We start from the raw sequence: 16,100 nt of genomic DNA, 5'->3' as shown, positions 1-16,100 counted from the left end.
TGATCCTCAGTGCATTTTACATTCCCCATTCTCCGTCTAATATAATCTTGTCCCTTCCAGGAACAGACACAACATGAAACGTTGTGTACGTATACCACTCACAACCTGATAGCACAAAAAAAAAAGCTTTCTCACAACTAGATTCCTGTCAGTCCTAGAGAATGTGCTTAGCTTGACTGTAACGACTGTTTTGCAGAAGCGGCCTTTCCTCTTTCCTCTATGGGAGTCTCACGTGCCCCTCTCCTTGCTCTGTTTGTCCCTCGGCCTGAGCCGTAGATGCCTCGTTCGAGTACAGAACAGTCAGAGATGATATAAGTGCAGCCTGGATGTAATATCAGAAAGGAACTTGTACAGCCCCTGGAGAGTACTAATACGGACCCAGAGAGAAGACCAATATGTGCCGGACATGGAGAGGGGGGTGGGGGAGGGGGTGAGAAGTGGGGGTGGCGGAGGGGCACTTCCTGGAAGACCTAGTTCCATAAAGAAAACAGAACTCACTGTCTGAATATAAAGGGGGTCCGTCTCATACAGTGACTAGAATATGAAGCCGCGGTATGGGCCCGGCTCAGGAACAGCGCGTCCTCTCTCTGAATGCTCTCTCGTTTGATGTTTGTGTGTCTGGCTCCGAGTGCCTCTTTGGCAGAGCACACAGACAAACAGAACGAGAGAAAGAAAGAAAGAAAAAGAAAGAAAGAAAGAAAGAAAGAAAGGAAGAGAGGAGAGAACACGGACCACTGCGACACTGTTACTGTGCACGTCTGGCCCTGCATGATCTGCTGCACTAAGCATGTGCACCATGTTCGTACGTCACTTTGGATTCAAGTTTGTGACTGCAGATCAAGAAGCCCCAGGTTCCAATCTCACGTGTTTGTTAATGACGATGGATTGGAGAGCATCGGCTAAAGAGATGTGTTGCCATAAATGCAACGGTTTGAATACAGTGAAATTGAAAGGCAGGGAACTCAAACTCAGACAAACGGCAAAGCGGGTGACTCGTCTGGCGTGACTCCATACCCTTGCTGTGGTTGAGGTTAAGGTCATATGTTGAGGTAATTTGATAGGTCACGCCAGTTATGACCACATTCCTTCATCAGGGGATATCCGCCATGTGAAACACTGAGATAAACATTTCTGTTTTTCTCACGAGCACAAACTATTTTTACCATGTGCGATCCACTCTGTGTGGGCCCAATACCAGCCAGGAAGTTGTCTTTTTGTGAGTTTGTATAGTACCGCTGCTACTGCCTTTCTCCCCAGACTCAAAGCCTTTCCCATGAGCCAGAGTGAAACACCGCCTTTCCCCTCAGTCCTGAAATAGAGCAGGGGCCGCAGCGCCGGGAAAAAGTCAGTTGGCTGTATGAGCTTAACCCAAACTGACCCCTGACACATTCAGCCAATCGTGCATGCGAGCCAGCAGACAAAACATAAAACCCTTCTCGGATTGGTCAATAATGAGATCTATCCCAAAATGATCCTTACAGTCTACTTGTGACCCCACATGGAGTTTATTTGTGTTCCTTTCCCTATCTCTCTCTCTCTCCCTCCCTCCCTCCCAACCCCCTCCCCCTCGCTCTCCCTCTCTCCCACCCCACCCCCCCTCCTCTCTCACTCTCTCTCTCTCTCTCTCTCTCTCTCTCTCTCTCTCTCTCTCTCTCTCTCTCTCCCACCCCTCCTTCTCTCTCTCTCACTCTCTCTCTCTCCCCCTCTCTCCCTTCCTTAACGTCCCAGTTAGCCACCATCAAAGATCCATCTTTGATTCTAACCCTGGATTAAATGGATCATATATCCCTACACTGGTCCTTAGATGAACTGTGGCTAAACCTCATTTTATTGCCACAGCGTATTATGGGATGTAGTGACATCAGACTGCAGGGAGTGTGATTGTAATTAGAATGTGGAGACAATGGGCCCCTATGTAACCTCTCTCGTAACTCTTACGCAATCGACTGCCTTGGAATGCAGCAATCTCTTCTGTCGCTCTTCTTTCTCAACTCTGCCAGTCAGTTTGGACGTGGAGCCGTTCTCGAAGACTGTTCTGGAAGGCGGTTCTAGAAGGCGGTGCTAGGAAACTGTTCTCCAAGGTGTTCTGGAAAGGCTGTTCTAGAATGTTGGGGTCAGACTACCACAGAGTGAACAGTCAGAGCTGGCTCCCAGAGAACAATTGTCCCCCTCTAATCCAGACCACTCTGGTTCATTGTCCAGCTTTGTAATGTGGGCTTATTGAATCAGACGCTCGTTTTGTTCTCATGAGTGGGAGGGGGAAGGGAGGGGAGGACGGGGTAGTATGAGAACAATCACTCCCCATGGCCAAGTCAGCTGAGGACTGGACTTGAGGACAGGATTGGTCTGGTCTTTCATGACGAGCCAAGTCAGGCGAATGGATTTGAAACATGAATTTCTTCCTTACATTTACATTTAGTAATTTAGCAGACGCTCTTATCCAGAGCGACTTACAGTAAGTACAGGGACATTCTCCCCGAGGCAAGTAGGGTGAAGTGCCCTGCCCAAGGACACAATGTAATTTTGCACGATCGGGAATCGAACTAGCAACCTTCTGATTAATAGCCCGACTCCCTAACCGCTCAGCCACCTGACTCCCTCCTGTGGTAGGTCTCCTACTGGGATGAATGGGGCGATACTGTGATCCCTGGTGTCAGTGTAGGGAGACTGTGGGCCTCTCCTCCCGGGGCTGAGGCCCAGCCTCAGATGTGGGCCTCTCTTCCCGGGGCTGAGGCCCAGCCTCAGATGTGGGCCTCTCTTCCCGGGGCTGAGGCCCAGCCTCAGATGTTGAGGTCGATAAACGTCTGTAAAACTCTTTGTGATGTTAAAAAGGTTAAAAAGGTTCCAAATAGATTTTTGAGAAGGAGAAAAAACCCGACACACAGACAAACCTATTTGAATCCGAAAGAAAGGAACATCCAGTTGGCAGGAGGAACATCCAGTCGCAAACATGATTGACATACAGCAGTTTTGATATTGGGTTGGGTTGACACTTAAATATAAAGCAAATCCCTGATGTCACGGAGAGTAGAAATTTGCCACCATCATTTCAAATAGTATTTTTCTAAATAGTATTTTGGAGATTATTTCTAACATTGATGCTTTAGGTTTTCCTTATTTTGTAATTGATTGATTTGATATCGGTCTACTCAAGTCATGGTAAAGTCAATACAAGTTGTCTGTATTGTTCCTATAGAAATAAAATGTAACATGAGGTGGTAGGGAAAAATAGCGCTGAGTGGTTACAAGAGCAGGGTGCTATAATGGCATTGAAGCAAATTGAAGACATTACACAAACTCTTTCTTCTGCTGGAAGTCCTGGAACATTCCTTTGCCCTCTCCCTGTTTTTCTTCCACCGTCTATTGAGCTTGTCAGCCTGTCAGCTGGAGTTCAAAGGCATGTCCACAGTACGTTCTAACATATATGTGGGTACGTGTCACTGAGTGGGAAGCGTCAAATTGAGGAGTACGTACACTGAACCCATTTTTCAAGTATCTCCTCACATTTTCAGATACACAATGTTCTAGCTGTGTGCGTATGCACTAAGTGAGTCATCGCTGGTAAAGTTACGCTGGTTACATAAGGCCTTTCTCGTCTACAGTAGACCCCTGATGTATGCTGCCCTTGCTGTGACTTTGCAATGGCTTCATTCAGGAATTATAGCGCAGCACTACCCTCTCCTGGTGGTACATTGGTATTACATCTCTGACCTTTGTGTACCTAGTCACAGGTTTTTTTTTACAGTTTTTTTCAACTGCTTACACACATTTTTACTTTTCCTCTTTGTTTCAAAACTTTACACACAAATACAACAATTGCACACACAAAACGCAAAATGCCTTGCGTCTCTTGCAAAATGAAGCACTGCATTCAAAATACAACACGTTTCAAAAGCAAACATTTGTCTTACGTTGCTAACACCTTTGTCATAATATTACATTTTTGGATATATCATATACACACAGTTATTCAAAACTTAAAACTCTTCTTTCTTGACTCCTATGTATATTTCTGTAATGTCAGAGATGTTGAAAACTTCATGGTATACACAAAAACAAAATTGAAACCAAACTTTTCTTTTTTTACTGTAAGCATTTGTGGCTGTGAATACACAGTACGAAATAAAGAGTGTAGTAGGACAGAAACAAAACATAATTTTTAAAAAGGTGATTACGAAATGGTGTGTGTGTTTGTGCCATGAACTGTAGCATACAGTAATATATTCTATTTTCTACAATATTGTCAGAATGTCTTCTTACAGTCACTGTAATGTTGCACAGTATGATAAAGTAATCCACTAGACTGTGACCAATCATGCGGTGCACTGCAGTCAATGGATGCATGGGTGCTAAAACACATGTTTGTGTGTAGTATACCGTGTGTTGTGCTGAAACAGCTATTATGTGTACATTAGAACATGTGTATATCACAGTAGATTGTTACATACCTGTTATCATTTCTACAGTAAAGGTTCAAATTATACCCACCACTGTAAAACAACTCAAATTAGGCTATTTATAGGCCTATTCTAAAGCCATGATTGATGGAGTAAAGCAATGAGTGTTTGCACATGTGAGGAGTTAGTGTGAGGCACTGATGAATTAGTGTGGCATTTTGATTGGTTGTGTTTGAAAAAGGAAATCAAGATGCTTAGAATTGTGTGTGTTACGTGGAGAATTGTGTGTTGTGTTTTGCAAAAAGTGTTTTATGAAATTGAAAACTGAGTCAAAGGCACTGCCCTGTCCCAAAAGTCGTCTTTTGAGCCTTCCATTTGAATTCCCTTTAAAGGACGTGGGACATGGCAAGCATTCTGTTTGTGACATTCTAATGATGTCACAATACCACCGCACTTCCCAGCCCATTATTCCAACAGCCACAGTGAGAGAGAGGGAGAGAAGACTCGCTTTCCAGATCCCCTCTTTCTTCTTCCAGAGAGAGTGACTGAGAGAGTGAGTGAATGAGAGAGAGAGTGAGTGAGTAAGAGAGAGAGAGAGAGAGAGAGAGAGAGAGCGTCTTTCCCTCAAGGCTGTCCCCTCTGCCCCTCAACTCGCCCGACAGATAACAGGGGGCCTGGCAGACAGGAAGCAGAGTTCCCTCCAGTCATCCTCAACCATGAATGCCGAACAGGAAGTGCCCAGGGACACGGGCAGTCTGCGAGACGGCATTTTCTTGGGGGGCGGGAGCACCTGGAGGAAGGAGCTCGTCAACGTCACCGCGGCAACGTCCGCGCTCCCCATCAAGCACCTCGGCGAGCTCCGGCCCCTGCTGCTGCTCGAGTTCCACCCCGACACCCCGGCCGACACGGTGGACTGGCTCCTGGGGAGGATCCTGGCGGCCGAGTCCCTCGGAGGGGCCGACCTGCTGGGCAGGGTGATCGGCCTCAACCGGGCCAGGGGGCCCATGGTGGTGGTGGGCGCCCCCCCGGAGAGGCTGCTCCTGGAGGCGGACGAGGACCTCCTCTTCAGACACAAGCCCTCCCTGCCGGGGGAGGAGCCGAGGGGGGCGGGGCTCGCCGGGATGCTGTCGTCGGCCGAGTGCGTGACGCTGCTGCAGAGGATCCTGGGTAAGCTGCGGGTGGGCGACTGGGAGGAGGTGCGGGTGTTCCCGTCCATGCGCCGCCTTCTCCCCGGGGAGGCGGTGATGACGACCCTGGCCCGGTCCAAGGTGCTGAGTGACTGCTACCCGCTCCACGACGCCACCCTGCTCCAGAGTCTGAAAGCCCACTGGACGTACCGCTGCTGGGGCCTCTGGCCCCAAACCCACGCACAACACCGCCTCCTACTGGAGGAGATCCGAGCCTACTTTGGGGAGTCGCTGGCTGCCTACGTGGGCTTCGAGGGCGAACTGGTCGCCTCTCTGCTCCTCAAGTCGATCCTATCGCTGCTCCTTTGGTTCTACCCGCTACAAGTGGGCTGTGGCCTGCTCTTCTACAGCCTCTCCAGCGTGCTGTGGTCCGAGATCTTCCTTCAAGGCTGGAGGCGGAGGTCTGAGGCCAGGGAGAGGGACTGGAGCACCGTGATGACCCACATGCCCCACAGCCAATCCCCTCCGCCGTCGCCGTCGTCGGGACCCGCGGGGACCCACGTCGTGGCGGACCCGGGCCCAGCCCCGGCGCGTCAGAGACGAGACTCCCTGCTGGGGGAGGTGAGCTGGACGGGGCTACTCCACTCCCTCTCCTTCCTGACCTGCGTCCTCCTCCCGTCCTGCGCGCTCCTCCTCAACTACCTCCACTTTGACGGCCCGCTGAAGGAGTCCCTCGCCGGACAGGAAGACACCGTCGCTCCCTCCCTCCGTCACGTCCTGTTCTACCTTCCCGAGGTGGCCCTGACCCTGGCCATGGCCGGGGTGGACAGCCTGGCCCTCTGGCTGTCCCACCGCCTCAGCCCCGGGCCTGGACCCGGAGGCCGACCCTCTCCCTTTCCTCCGCCTCCGGCAGAGCGCCGCTACCTCCTCCCCGAGCTCGTCCTCTCCCGCCTCTTCAACCACTTTGCCGTCCACTTCTACAGAGCCCTGGTCCTTCGGGACTTTGACGCCCTCCGCCGCCACCTGGCCGTGCAGCTGGCCACGCGGCTGTCCCTGAAGCTGCTCTCCCTGAAGCTGCTCTCCGCCTCCCTGCTGCCCGGTCTGGCGTGGGCGACAAGAGCGGCCCCCCCGGGCAGGCCCAACCAGGACCGGCGGCCCCCGGTGCTGAGGCAGATCCAGGAGCAGAGCTCGAGGCCGGAGTGCGGCAGCCAGACCCGAAGCTACCTGGAGCTTCTGCTCTCCTACTGCCACGTCATGTTCTTCTCCGGGGTCTACCCCCAGTGTGCCGTCTGGTGCCTGCTCCTCATCGCCGCCCAATCCCGCCTGGACGTGCGGCGGCTGTGCGTGGCCCAGCGCCGGCCCTTCCCCCAGGCCTCTTGGGAGGGCGTAGGGGCATGGGAGCAGGTGTTTGGGGGCCTGCAGGTCCTGGCGGTGGTCCTCAACGCGATGCTGCTGTGGGTCTCTCCGGAGTTCAGGACGCTCTTCCACAGCTACTCCCAGGGGAAGGTTCTCAGGGCCTTTCTGCTGCTGCAGTTCATCCTGCTGGCCCTGAGGGCGGCGCTCTCGGTTCTGTTCCACAGCCTGGCCCGGGCCTTCAGCAGGCAGGCGGAGCAGATCAACCCCAGACACCCACGCCACCTCTGGCTCCACCGCCAGCAGAGCCAGCCGCACCCACAGCCCCGGGGCACCCCGACGACGTAGAGCTCTCGTCGAGTGGAGCTGTCGGTCGTCGGTGGACGAGTGGGTCGCTTCACGGAACGCGAGCGTCGACGTGGCTCTCGAATAAACTCCAGAGTGAAGATCAATCACTTAAATGTTCTGTTGTGCATGTTTACATCCACGCATGATACACGTAAAAATTTACGGGTATACAACAAAAACTAAGGTATATGAGGCTTAGGGTTAGGGTTAACGTTGAACTATCGCTCAATCACCTGGTACCTTTCATCTCTCAACATCCTGTGTGCACCATCCCAAAAAATCAAGCGTTATCTAACTATAGCACTGTCGATCTCAGCCATGGTTAGCCATCTTGTTTTGCTGACACATCCCCCTGCGCCAACCGGCTGCTACACGGCTGTCACGGCGCTGGTGAGGGCCTTAACCTCCGTGGTGCTAACAGCGGCTCGTTAGCACCCAGCCTGCTCTCCTTCCTCCCTGGCCCACGAGGCCACACAGATGGTGCTTAGACAGACTGAGCCTCAATGGGAACAGTGTGTCACCTTGAGGCCTGAGATTATCTACTGTACTTGTGATGTACTGTTCCGTCCAGGCTGCTGGGGGTAGAGAAGAGGAGGGCTGGACCTCCTGGGGGCAGTGCGTTGGTTCGTTGGGAGTCAGGTGGCTGAGCGGTTATGGATTCGGGCTAGTGATCAGAAGGTTACCGGTTCGATTCCCGGATGTTCCCAATGACGTTGTGTCCTTGGGCTAGGCACTTCACCCTACTTGCCTCAGGGGAAATGTCCGCGTACTTACTGTAAGTCCCTCTGGATAAGCGCGTCAACGTAATGTAATGTTCATGGCCAACATGGTTCGTAGACCAGGTGGTTTGTGTCAAATGGCTGTAATATGGCTGTAATGTTATGTAACATCTTATAACAGCTTAATTACTGTACAGGGAGTCTCTGTGGTGCTTACTGTGGGGCCTTGTTAGTGCACGGTTACAGTGATTTCACTTGTTGATTTAATCTACCCTACCACAAGGTGGCGGTCCACATACATTCTGTAGCTTCAGTTCAGATCGCGAGAACTTCGATAGAGCACTAAGACAAGCATAAAGATGACAGTTTTAAAACACTTGTCTGACCTCCGGAGTAGTACAAACACAGACAAACTCGGTTCATTGCAAAGAACACTTTGTTTATTGAAATTGCCCTTCAATGGGTTGATGAATGCTGGCTGCTGACAACTGGAGTTCATTTGAAGCGGAGATGTGGTAGTGTAAGGCTTCTGCAACTGCAACAACTAAACACTGTTTTAAACATGTTCATGTTAAGTGGGATGACCAGAGGATATTGCTTCTAAATGCTTTTTTAAAGTATGATATGAGAATTGTAATGGGTTGACACACGGTATTTAAAGGAGGAAGACACTCTTTGATCAATTAGAGACGTATTGCGTGGTTACCACACAAATCAAAATGTGCGAGGGTTCTCTGAAGCATAAGAAGACAATAAATAACATTAAGATCACAATAAATGTTTTAACTACACATACGGTATCGTACAGTACAAAGCATTCTGTGTTACAGAGTCTTACAAAGCATGGAACGTTCAAGCCAAAACAGTAATCCTACTTAATAATCTCCCATTTGCATGATATGGCTCTAGCTACCATCGAAGCTAGCTATCGTTGGCTGCTCAACTCTGGGTACGGCTTGATGCCTTTGTTTGACTGTTAGGAACTGGAGAGTCGAAGGGTGGGGTAGGGGGGAGCTGGAGGATAGCGCGTGCGATGCCCAGTGTCAGTCCTCCTACTTGGGCTGCTGTCCGTTGACCAGGCCTGCCTCCCAGCGCTGCCACAAGGGTGTCTTCTGTCCCCCTCCTGCTTTGAAACCCCGGGGCTCCTGGGGAGATAAGACCGGCCACATGGACAGAGTTCAGCCCAGGGGAGGGGATTTAATCGCAAAGATTAGCTTGTTCTATGTTCGTCCTGTTTACATTCACTCTCACGCTATCGGAATCACCAGTCGATGGCATTCCCATGTGTGTCCTTACAAAAAAGAAGTACACTTCAAGTTTATTTTGTAAGTATACTTAGTATAAAAAGTATACTATTATCATGTTACTTAAAGTATACTAGCAGTGTACTTATTTATATACTTTTTTTGTACTAAGTAAACTGAATTGGCCCACATTTTAGGTCATTTAGTACACTTTAAAGTACACTTGTAGTGTATTTCAAGGTTTACTTTTGAATACTGCAAAGTAGCCTGTGTAGTGCACTTTCAGTTCATCAAGTATACTTCCTCAAGTACTTCAAAGTATACTTTGGAATACTCTAAAGTAGCCTGTGTAGTGCACTTTCAGTTCACCAAGTATAGTTCCTAAAGAACCTCAAGCATACTGAGCAATACTTTCAAGTGCACTTTAATTTAATATATGTACGTCAACAAGTGAATTTCTAAATATAATTTTACTATTATTTATTGATGTGGAAACATTTATTGGCCCCTCAAAAGCCTCAGATCTTCAGTCACTTGGCAAGAATAGGGCCCTCATTACAACCTGCGGCAGCTTCAAAGCTTTTCATTACCAATCCTCAATAATCTTTGAATCCAGCTTGCCTTATAAAATGTAACAGTTATTTAACTCATGGTTACCATGGTAAACCAGCACAACAATGACAATTACCACGCAACAAAACTCTACATTCTAAGCAGACACATTTAAAAAACAAAATTCATGAAGTTACATTTGTATTTCGAACATACGGCAACATTTTAACACTATTTACCGCCTTGCATCATGGGAATTGATTAGCCAATGAGCCACACTATCTTCATTATTTCACGTCGTTATTTCGTTCTTCAGTCAGTTTGACAGTATAACCTTCAAATTCTCAAGTAGCTTTTTTGTTTTTTTTCATTAATACTCCAATTGATAATTATTTGTATAAGAGTATAAGGTTTCAGAATGTTTTAGCAACAATTGAGGTTACAGTTTCAGTAACAAAAAAAGATTCAATGTGCAATGCATTAGATTTTCATAGACATGAATAATTAGAATGAGATGGATCTAAAAAATGTAACCTGTAATGTACTTTAAAATTTTAATACATTAGTAAATAATAGTAAAATTACATTTAGAAGTTTACTTGTGGAAGTACTTACATTAAATGAAAGTGCACTTGAAAGTATTGCAAAGTATACTTTGAGGTTCTTTAGGAAGTATACTTGATGAACTGAAAGTGCACTACACAGGCTACTTTAGAGTATTTCAAAGTATACTTTGAAGTACTTGAGGAAGTATACTTGATGAACTGAAAGTGCACTACACAGGCTAATTTAGAGTATTCCAAAGTATACTTTGAAGTACTTGAGGAAGTATACTTGATGAACTGAAAGTGCACTACACAAGCTATTTTGCAGTATTCAAAAGTGAACTATTTTCAAAGCATACTTAAAAGTATATTAAAAGTAAACTATGTTCTAAGCATACTTCTTAAAAGTATATCAAAAGTGAACTAAAAGTGTAATATCCATATTTTAGTATACTTATAGTATACTTTAATATACTTCTTTTTTGTAAGGGTGTCGTAAGTTTTATAGTATCCGTTATAGTTCGCTTAAAAAAAAAAAATTGACCTCAGCTGTTGGTGAGAGTCTGAAGGTTTTGTGTTATTGTAACAGGGTCAACAGTTACAGTAACACAAGGTAACTTGTGTTAATCAAGCTAACTCGTGTGAATCAGTGCAAGTCTACAAGCTACAGCAGGCTATAACTTGAGTCTGTCAGTTGAAGTGTACAGGCTCAGCTTCCGTGCGGCCGCGGCCGCGGCTAACCTGAATTTGTCCAGAGTTCTCCTTGATGTTGCTGGAGGGGGGTGGAGGCCATGCCCGATCCAGTTTGCCCTTGGATGCGAGACCAAGATCTGATGAAGGGATCAGGAATAAGGAGGGGAGGATAAAGGAAGTATTTAAAGATCTGATTTACATACAAATCGAATTGTTTTGCATGTCACATTGTGGTCCTGCGTAGCCAAGCGAAGTGATTCGAAGAATAATAAACAATGAAAACCATTGAAATGTTGTCAGATAGATTCTAAAAACTTGGACGGACACAAATCTGCCAGTCTGGCACTCATATTGGCAGTCGCGATACAGCATTCTTAGATGTGCATGTAATTCTAGTCTATACATAACAGACGAGTATCAATTCAGCCAATCCCAGATCATAGCCTTTGGATGAGAGTGTAACACTGTCTATAAACAAGCCCAGATCCTTTCCAAACCCTCTTGATATAGCCTGCTCTCTAATTCGAGTGTACGTTCCATGACACCACCAGCCCCCAAGCATCTCTCTTCCTACAGTGCATCATCCCAAATCTCTCTGAGACCTCAATGCCACGCACACGCGCGCACAGCTGCCAGGACTGTACGTCTCGATCAGCCCTCTGGCGGTGCTTCAGAGGCTGGCGAGGCCTGTGCGCGCGCTGACTCGGATCAGCCGCGGCTAGAAGGATGGAGCTCTAACGCCTGGTGACAGGGCTGATGCTAAGTTGCAAACAAGACTCCCTGGCTGGCCATAAATAACACCATCTGATGCTAATGCACACAGACACACATTGAAAGTATTTGTGGACGGGATGTGGACTGCGAGGGTGTGCGTCGTGGAGGGAAGTAAGGGAGTCAGGTGGCTGAGCAGTGAGGGAATTGGGCTAGTAATCTGAAGGTTGCCAGTTCGATTCCCGGCCATGCAAAATGACATTGTGTCCTTGGGCAAGGCACTTCACCCTACTTGCCTCCGGGGAATGTCCCTGTACTTACTGTAAGGCGCTCTGAATAAGAGCGTCTGCTAAATGACTAAATGTAAAGGGAACAAGACCAAACCGTTTTTCGTCCACTTGTCCTTGAATAGTTCTGTTGGGACCAAAAACATCATGCCAGTAGAAAATCATGACAACATTCTGAACGACGGAATAGCGATGGCAATATTGTGTAATCATACAGTACATATAGTGATACAGTGTATTCAGTCATGGCTGTTTATCCTGCCCGCTGACCTGGTGTGGGGACTGAGGGTCCGGAGGGTGCTGGGTGTGCGGCGGTGGGTGAGGTGGGCCTGTCGTCCTCGGTGCTGGGCTCCTTCGCCTTCCCGTACAGACTACACCTCTGCCTCCTAAGATCCTCCTCCCTCTCCCTGGCCTCCCGGATGTCCTTCTCCACCTCGGGCTTCAAGGCCAGCGCGGGACGCAGCTTGAAGAAGGGGTTCTCCGTCGGGGCAGGGGAGGCCTCACCCGCTTCCCCTTTTTCCCCCCTCCTCCTCCCCGGCTCTTCTCCTTCTCCTGTCCCCTCCTTCTCCCCGTCCTCCAGGCTGAGGGATTCCATGCTCCTGGAGAGACGCTGGGGCCTGTCCCGGCTGGAGACGCCCTCCGCGATGACCACCTGGCGCTTGGCCCGCTTGCCCGTCGGCGGCCACTCGGTGCTGGGGTCGCCGTCCGAGCAGCTCTCCTTGGACCTCTGGAGCCTGAGAGAGCTGGTCCTGGGGAGGGAGCATTTCTTGTTGTAGAGCACCTCCAGGCTGCGGGTTCTCTCCAGGACAGAGGGGTAGACGTGGCCCAGGACCCCCAGGCCTTTGGAGTAGAAGGCCGGGGCTTTCCGGTGTCTTGTCGGCCCCTCTGTGCTCCCCTGCTGGAAGGCCTCGAACAGCAGCTTCTTCTCCTTCAGCTGCCTGACTGAACCTTTACTGTAGACTCCTGGGATCTTGCCCAGGTTGACCAAGACCAGTTCCCTCTGGATCTCCTGGCTGATCTCCTTCTGCATCTTTTTCTCTGAAAACTGCCAGTCTGTTGCCTGGCCAGGACTGGCCCTGGGGGGCTGCAGGGGCATGGACAGCAATATGCTGGACTTAAAGGGAATCTCCATGACATCCTGGTTGTCTTCGGTGTCGGACCGGCTCCTGGAGCTTCTTAAGCTCGGATCCTTCTGATTTCCTTCCTCCAAGGGGGCCTGGTTTGTGGGGTGAGCCGGGGGCCGGGTTGAGGTCGGGCTGGAGGTCTGGTTGGAAGTCTGGATGGTGGTTTGGATGGTCTGGATGGAGGTTTGGATGGAGTGGACCTCCTGGGTGCTGAGGGGGGAGAAGTCAGCGGACACTCCGCTGTCACTCTGATCGTCGTCACTGGCGTCTGTCTCCATTCGGACGGAGCGCGGGGCGGAGCTTGATCGAACGAGGACGGACACGGACGCTTGGGAATGCACTTCTCTTGTCGCGTTCTCCTGTCCTCTCTCCGCCTCCTCTCTTTCCACTTGACCGACAATCTCTCTCCCCTTCTCTGAGAGAAGTTCACTCTCTCCCTGATCTCTCTGCCCGGCCACCGGCTCCCTCACTCCCTCTCCTCCCTCCTCTCCCCCCCTCACGTACTCTGTTCCGTCAGCCTGATATTCTCCCCTGTCCTCATTGGTTGTCGCCTTGGCTCCCTGCCGTGAGGGCGGAGGCTCATCGGACACCTGCTGCTCCTGCTGTCTCTTCTGCACCTGATGAAGGCGATGCAGAAGCTGCTCCCCCTGCTGGAGGTGTGTGGGTACTGCAGGGATGCCTGCCCCCTCCTCCCCCTGCTGGAGGTGTGTGGGTACTGCAGGGACGCCTGCCCCCTCCTCCCCCTGCTGGAGGTGTGTGGGTACTGCAGGGATGCCTGCCCCCTCCTCCCCCTGCTGGAGGTGTGTGGGTACTGCAGGGATGCCTGCCCCCTCCTCCCCCTGCTGGAGGTGTGTGGGTACTGCAGGGACGCCTGCCCCCTCCTCCCCCTCCTGGAGGTGTGTGGGTACTGCAGGTACCGCCCCCTCCTCCACCTCCCCCTGCTGGAGGTGTGTGGGTACTGCAGGTATCCCCGCCTCCCCCACCCCTTGCCGGTCAGAGGCAGTTGTGGTCTCTGTCAGACCCTCCCTGGAGGAGTCTGTGGAGATGGAGAGTCGGGGCTTTGACGACTCACTGCTTGTGCTCTCTCTCCTCACCCACAGCTGCTTGGTCTCACCGTAGTCCAGAAGTTTCCCATCCACCTTCTCTGTGTCAGTGCCGGCCTCCTCCTCTGCCGGTGTCTCTTGGCTGGTCTCCTTGTTGTTGTTTTTTTCACACTGGCACAACTCCGGAGGTCCACAGGACGCCTTCCCTGGCAGGACTGGGTCTGTCTCTGCTGGTTCCCCGGGAGAGTCGTCCAGGCTGGAACGCGGCTGTGCTGGGCCGCTTTCCTCCTCAGGCGGGCTGTTCTCTCCGGCAAGCCCCTGTCCCCTCTCCTCAGAGGGAAACGTTAGATCGGGAGATCCTCCCTCCGAGACTGGGGATGTCACTACCGTGTCGGTCGACGGTGACAGGGCAATATCCGTGTTGGTCGCAAGGACTTCCATGGCGATGTGGTCTCTGGCTGGACAAGAGACGGACTCTCCTCTATCCTCCTCCCCCCCAGCTCCTCCCGGAATGGACTCCTCTCTCTGTGATCCTATTACCTGTCCCCCTCCTCTTTTACCTGTGCCCTCCTCCACCTCTCCCTGTGATAGGAGAGAATCTCTGGCTGGTATCTCCTCCTCTGTAGACGGCGCTGGTGCGGAGCAAGCCTCTGTTCCACTCCCTGGTCCTGGACTATGTTGCCGAGCTTCTCGCTCTTCTCCTCTTCCTCCTCTGTCTCCTCCTCCTCTTCCTGTCGATGTGTTCTCCTTGTCCAGGCTTGTAATGGTGTGCCTCTCCCCGCGCTCTCCATCTAAGCCCTGGGGATTTACCTGAGTCCCTGTGACGCTGCTCATCCCATCTGGAAGCCTGACCCCACGTTCCACAGGGCAACTGCTGCCTTCTGCTGGCGAAGATGGGGCGGTGCACGGTGCCGGGAGGAGGAAGACATCGTCCTCCTCCTCCTCCAGGCCGTTGGAGCTGCATGTGGGAGGGACTGTCGAGGACGGGGCTACGTTCCCGGGGTCCTCAGAAGTCGTCTGCCTAGTGATGGAAGTCAGGGAGGGGCCGTCCTTGGCGGTGCCCGCGTCCTCCCCTGGGTTTGACTCCACCTCCATCCACAGACCCCCCCTGTCGTCCTGGGAGACAGAGCTGGAGCTGGACGGGTTGGGCATGGGCTCGGTCGTTGCCATGGCGACCACTCCTGGTCCTCACACCCAAGGACTTCTTCTTTTGTATCTGAAAAAGTCGAGAAGCTTCATTTCCCTCTTAAAGCTATAGCGCTGTAACGTACTTCAAATACCGACCATGCAAAAATCTGTTTACACGAGAGATGTATTCTTTTTCTCAGGCAGAAGCTGTGGAGTCAGACTGACCACTTGACCTGTGGCCTTATCAGAAGGCTTGAAACAGACGGTTCATAGTGGAGGACTGCAGGAGTGCTGACTATTTCCTGACCAGACTGATACTGGTGACGAGTCCGAAATATATATATTTTTAGCTTTGAAGCACATTTGATAGAATTGTACAACAATGCATTCTTAGCACATGACCATCTCACATTTATTTATCAGGTTGTTTTTTTTCAAAACACAGAAAAAGGCTAATTCAACGTTGCGAGAACGTTGTCGTGGATATTCCCATGGTTACGTCAAGGTGACCGAGGGTGACCTGATGTCGTACTACTGGCACGTTGGCACAGTCTGTCACCGGAAAGGGAATCCTGTCCTGTGGCTTCAGTGTGCCGTGTCAGCACAGTCTCCTCAGGCCAGGTTTAATATGTCTATATTTACACCCCAGGGCTTACAGGCATTCTACTTACGCAGATTAGCCACACACCCCTGGTGGTAACACAATATACAGTGTTAACGGTTTAATGAGATTAGAGTTTTCCCCCCTCAATTTAATCGTTAGTAGTGCATGTTGTTGCAGGTAAACAAGCTAATGTTTGCGTCAGGATATTTCATCAACAACAACATG

The 16,100-nt window shown here is 50.5% G+C and overlaps 2 protein-coding genes across 2 annotated transcripts; one reads left to right on the top strand and one right to left on the bottom strand.

The window, feature by feature from the left end:
* The first annotated feature begins 5,113 nt into the window (after positions 1 to 5,113).
* On the top strand, positions 5,114 to 7,225 carry LOC146253948 (anoctamin-10-like). The gene has a single exon (XM_084677662.1). It carries the CDS (start codon positions 5,114 to 5,116, stop codon positions 7,223 to 7,225), a length of 2,112 nt encoding a protein of 703 aa, XP_084533788.1.
* Positions 7,226 to 8,404: 1,179 nt separating this feature from the next.
* On the bottom strand, positions 8,405 to 15,313 carry LOC146253947 (uncharacterized). Its single transcript, XM_084677661.1, has 5 exons — positions 13,301 to 15,313; positions 12,611 to 13,240; positions 12,247 to 12,454; positions 11,027 to 11,115; positions 8,405 to 9,089 (listed from the first exon to the last, which is right to left on the bottom strand). The coding sequence occupies exons 1-5, from the start codon at positions 15,311 to 15,313 to the stop codon at positions 8,997 to 8,999; spliced, it is 3,033 nt and encodes a 1,010-aa protein (XP_084533787.1). The 3' UTR covers positions 8,405 to 8,996.
* Positions 15,314 to 16,100: the final 787 nt, after the last annotated feature.

The sequence above is a fragment of the Hypomesus nipponensis genome, chromosome 17, assembly GCF_054491055.1.
Source record: "Hypomesus nipponensis isolate SF chromosome 17, ASM5449105v1, whole genome shotgun sequence".
Taxonomy (NCBI): Eukaryota; Metazoa; Chordata; class Actinopteri; order Osmeriformes; family Osmeridae; genus Hypomesus; species Hypomesus nipponensis.
Note: the sequence above shows the minus strand (reverse complement) of the source record. Positions and strands in the feature narration are given on the sequence as shown.

Excerpts from the sequence above, each read along its gene's own strand:
- LOC146253947 (XM_084677661.1), bottom strand. The coding sequence starts at position 15,313 with ATGGCAACGACCGAGCCCATGCCCAACCCGTCCAGCTCCAGCTCTGTC. Across the intron at positions 13,241-13,300 it reads CCCCCCTCAGCACCCAGGAG|ACCTCCAGCCCGACCTCAAC; the intron begins GTCCACTCCATC and ends ACTTCCAACCAG. Across the intron at positions 12,455-12,610 it reads AGGTGGTCATCGCGGAGGGC|AACCCCTTCTTCAAGCTGCG; the intron begins GTCTCCAGCCGG and ends GCCCCGACGGAG.
- LOC146253948 (XM_084677662.1), top strand. The coding sequence starts at position 5,114 with ATGAATGCCGAACAGGAAGTGCCCAGGGACACGGGCAGTCTGCGAGAC.